Source organism: Medicago truncatula, chromosome 5 (genome assembly GCF_003473485.1).
Source record: "Medicago truncatula cultivar Jemalong A17 chromosome 5, MtrunA17r5.0-ANR, whole genome shotgun sequence".
Taxonomy (NCBI): Eukaryota; Viridiplantae; Streptophyta; class Magnoliopsida; order Fabales; family Fabaceae; genus Medicago; species Medicago truncatula.
This window is the reverse complement of record NC_053046.1, coordinates 30,680,289-30,683,368: the sequence shown is the minus strand read 5'-3', so window position 1 is coordinate 30,683,368 and position 3,080 is coordinate 30,680,289. Positions and strand designations below refer to the sequence as shown.

The 3,080-nt window shown below is 33.6% G+C and overlaps 1 protein-coding gene across 1 annotated transcript; it reads left to right on the top strand.

The window, feature by feature from the left end:
• Positions 1 to 469: 469 nt before the first annotated feature.
• Positions 470 to 2,615, top strand: LOC11416514 (uncharacterized). The gene is made up of 3 exons (XM_039834057.1): positions 470 to 1,002; positions 1,628 to 1,799; positions 2,552 to 2,615. The coding sequence occupies exons 1-2, from the start codon at positions 546 to 548 to the stop codon at positions 1,648 to 1,650; spliced, it is 480 nt and encodes a 159-aa protein (XP_039689991.1). The 5' UTR covers positions 470 to 545; the 3' UTR covers positions 1,651 to 1,799; positions 2,552 to 2,615.
• Positions 2,616 to 3,080: the final 465 nt, after the last annotated feature.

The window sequence follows — 3,080 nt, the reverse complement described above, 5'->3', positions numbered from 1 at the left end:
CCAAAGCTTAATCAAACACACACATGATGTTGACAAAAGTCAAAAGGTACCCACCCCTTATAAAGAATTGGCTAAAATATGGTTTTAGTCCCTGCAAATATGTCTCGTTTTGGTTTTAGTTCCTGTAATTTTTTTTATAGTTTTTGGTCCCTGCAAAATTTTTTGTTTTTTAAAATAATCCCTGACCCCATTTTTGTGATGATTTACATACGTGACACATGATGATTGAACCTATTTTATAGTTTTTGGTTCCTGCAAAATATTTTGTTTCTTAAAAAGATCCCTGCAAAAATATTTAATTTTTGAAAATAATCCCTAGGACTAAAACCAAAATATTTTTGAAGAGAATAAAAACTATAAAATTTATCTAGAGGGACTAAAATCAAAAGAGACATGTTTGTAGGACTAAAACCATATTTTCTCACATGTGTAAAGTGGTCATTGAAATACTGCAAAACCATTACACTTTATCACTTTTTGCATTAACACAAACACAACATTTACCTTTAAACATTCTATCAAAACCATTGTTTTCTATACTCTCTATGGTGAAAATATGGGTTGAAATATGCTTAATATCAGCTCGAGGAGTAAGAGCATCACATTCACTATGGAAACGTCAATGGTATGCTATTGGTTGGGTTGATCCAACCAACAAATACATAACCAAAGTTGATGCTTCAACCAACACAAACCCTCTTTGGAGAACAAAGTTTTCCATTCAAGTTGATAACTCTGATCCAAATTTTCATGATCTTGCATTGAATGTTGAAGTTTATAGCAGAGACCCTTTTTTCTTTACAGAGAAACTTCATGGATCAGCTACTGTTCTTCTCAAAGAGTTTCTTGCTAAAGGGTTGCTGAATGATGAGGGTTTAAGGCAAGGGAGTGAAGAAGTTGGAAGCTATCAGTTAAGGAAGAAGAAATCTGGTAAACCAAGTGGATTTGTTGATGTTTCAGTTCGTGTTTCTGAAGATAAAGAAGAACCAAATTCTCATTCAGGTATTGTAAATGTTTGATTCATAACCTTCATATAGATTATGGGAAAAATGTTTCTTTTTGTAGCTTGTTTTTTTGTTTCTCTCATGTGAGTGAAGTTTTTATTCAATATGCTCTATTGGGTTCAACTATTTAGTGGAAAAATTGAAAACTTTGATTGAAGTTTAAGGTCCATTTGGATTGGATTATTGAGGCTTATCTGCTGACTGCTGACATAAACACTTTAGACTTTGGACATAGACACTGAACACGACCTGGACTTATTGACCCTAGTAGTAATTTGAGAAAATAGAATAGTTGAGTGTAACAACATGGGCCGTGTTGGTGTTGTACACGCTTTTAGTGAGACATGTTCGAAAGCTATTTTCAAGCTCTCTAAGATATCTTAGGGAAAAGCCTATAGGTTACACGAAAATAGTTTAACTTGATGTTATTTTTATCATAAAAATAGCTTATACATGAGCACTTATATGATAAGCTTTTATGCTACAGCGTTTTTTAAGAGGTTTATCCAAATAGTCTAAATTTTTAGCTTTCAAAGAATATCAAGGTCATCTGAGGCACTTATGTGTGGTTGCTTATTATAATTTGAATGATGTTTATTTTGTGGTGTTTGTGTAATCTGTAGGTTCAACGGAGTTGAGTTTCTGATGAAGATGAAAGGAAAAAATGTGATGTTTGTTGGTGATTCGTTAGGAAGGAACCAATGGCAGTCTTTGATTTATATGATATCTGCTGCAGCACCTCGTGTGGAGACAGAATTGGTTAGGGGAGATCCTCTCTCCACTTTCACATTCTTGGTGAGTATAGAAAAAATTCCTGAGCTTTAAGTAGATTGCTAACAAAAAGTTTTAAATTGTGGCTTTGATCATTGATATATTTGGAAGAATTGCGGTCAAATGTATCTGATGCGGCCTTGATTGCAGTTGCGTGTCTTACCAGTGCTAGTGTCTCTGATACTAACACCTGTGATTACATTTAATTATACCATTTTCTTAAATTATTGCCATTGTCATGTATGGGTGTCGTGTCCGTGTGAGCGTGTTTACGTAGGTGCTTCATAGGTATAGATAAAATAAAATACTTTGTTGATAACTACCAAATACCAATACCCCATTTGGCATTTCACACTGTTTCTATTGCTAGTAAGATTTAAACCATAATGCCACCACCCAAGTTTTTTTTGGTAAGATTTAGATTTTGGTTCAAAAGGAAGAGGTAGATAAGAGCTAATAACTTGCAAATTTCCAGCAATAAAATAGTCGGTGTCAATTGAATCATTAGATTAAATTCACATAGAGGTAGGGTCATATATTTTTGGTATAAGACAAAGAAGTTGAAAAAGTTTTTGTAAGACGGTGTCAATTGAATCATTAGATAGATCCAATTAAATGGTTTGCATATGAGGGGACCAAAAATATTTTCTTGAATTTCGATACTTAGTTACATACTGCATACATCATTTCTATTATTTATCCTGTAGAATGTTGACTATGCAAACAAGAAAAACATTTTAGTGATGTTAAAATTGGATATGATATGATATATGCAGGACTATGGTGTGAACATTTCATTTCATAGAACTCCTTATTTAGTAGATGTGGATGTGGTCCAAGGGAAAAAAAAATTTAAGGCTTGATGAGGCAGATAAGAATGGTGACACATGGAAGAATGTTGATGTGTTGGTGTTCAACACAGGACATTGGTGGAGTCATCAAGGATCACTTCAAGGGTAGGCAAGTATAGTATCTTCTCTTTTTTAAGCTTATTCAAGAAAACACGGTAAGAGAATGACATTTTGAATTTGTACTTAAATAATTGAGTTTTGAAAAAAAATTAATTTTTTGGGCTGATTTGTTGATTAATTGAGTGCAGATGGGATTATGTAGAATTAGGAGGGAATTTTTACCCTGATATGGATCGATTGGTAGCTTTGGAAAGAGGTATGAAAACATGGGCTAATAGGGTGGATGCCAATATTGACTGAAGTAGAACCCATGTGTTATTTCAGGTAATTTCTCCCACACATTACGAGTAAGGACTCTTCTATGTCTCTCTATTTTGTGCCAATTATGATCTTT

Bases quoted from the DNA above. Each gene is read 5' to 3' on its own strand.
- LOC11416514 (XM_039834057.1), top strand. From the start codon at position 546: ATGGTGAAAATATGGGTTGAAATATGCTTAATATCAGCTCGAGGAGTA. The intron at 1,003-1,627 runs GTATTGTAAATG...TGTAATCTGTAG, and splicing joins AGAACCAAATTCTCATTCAG to GTTCAACGGAGTTGAGTTTC.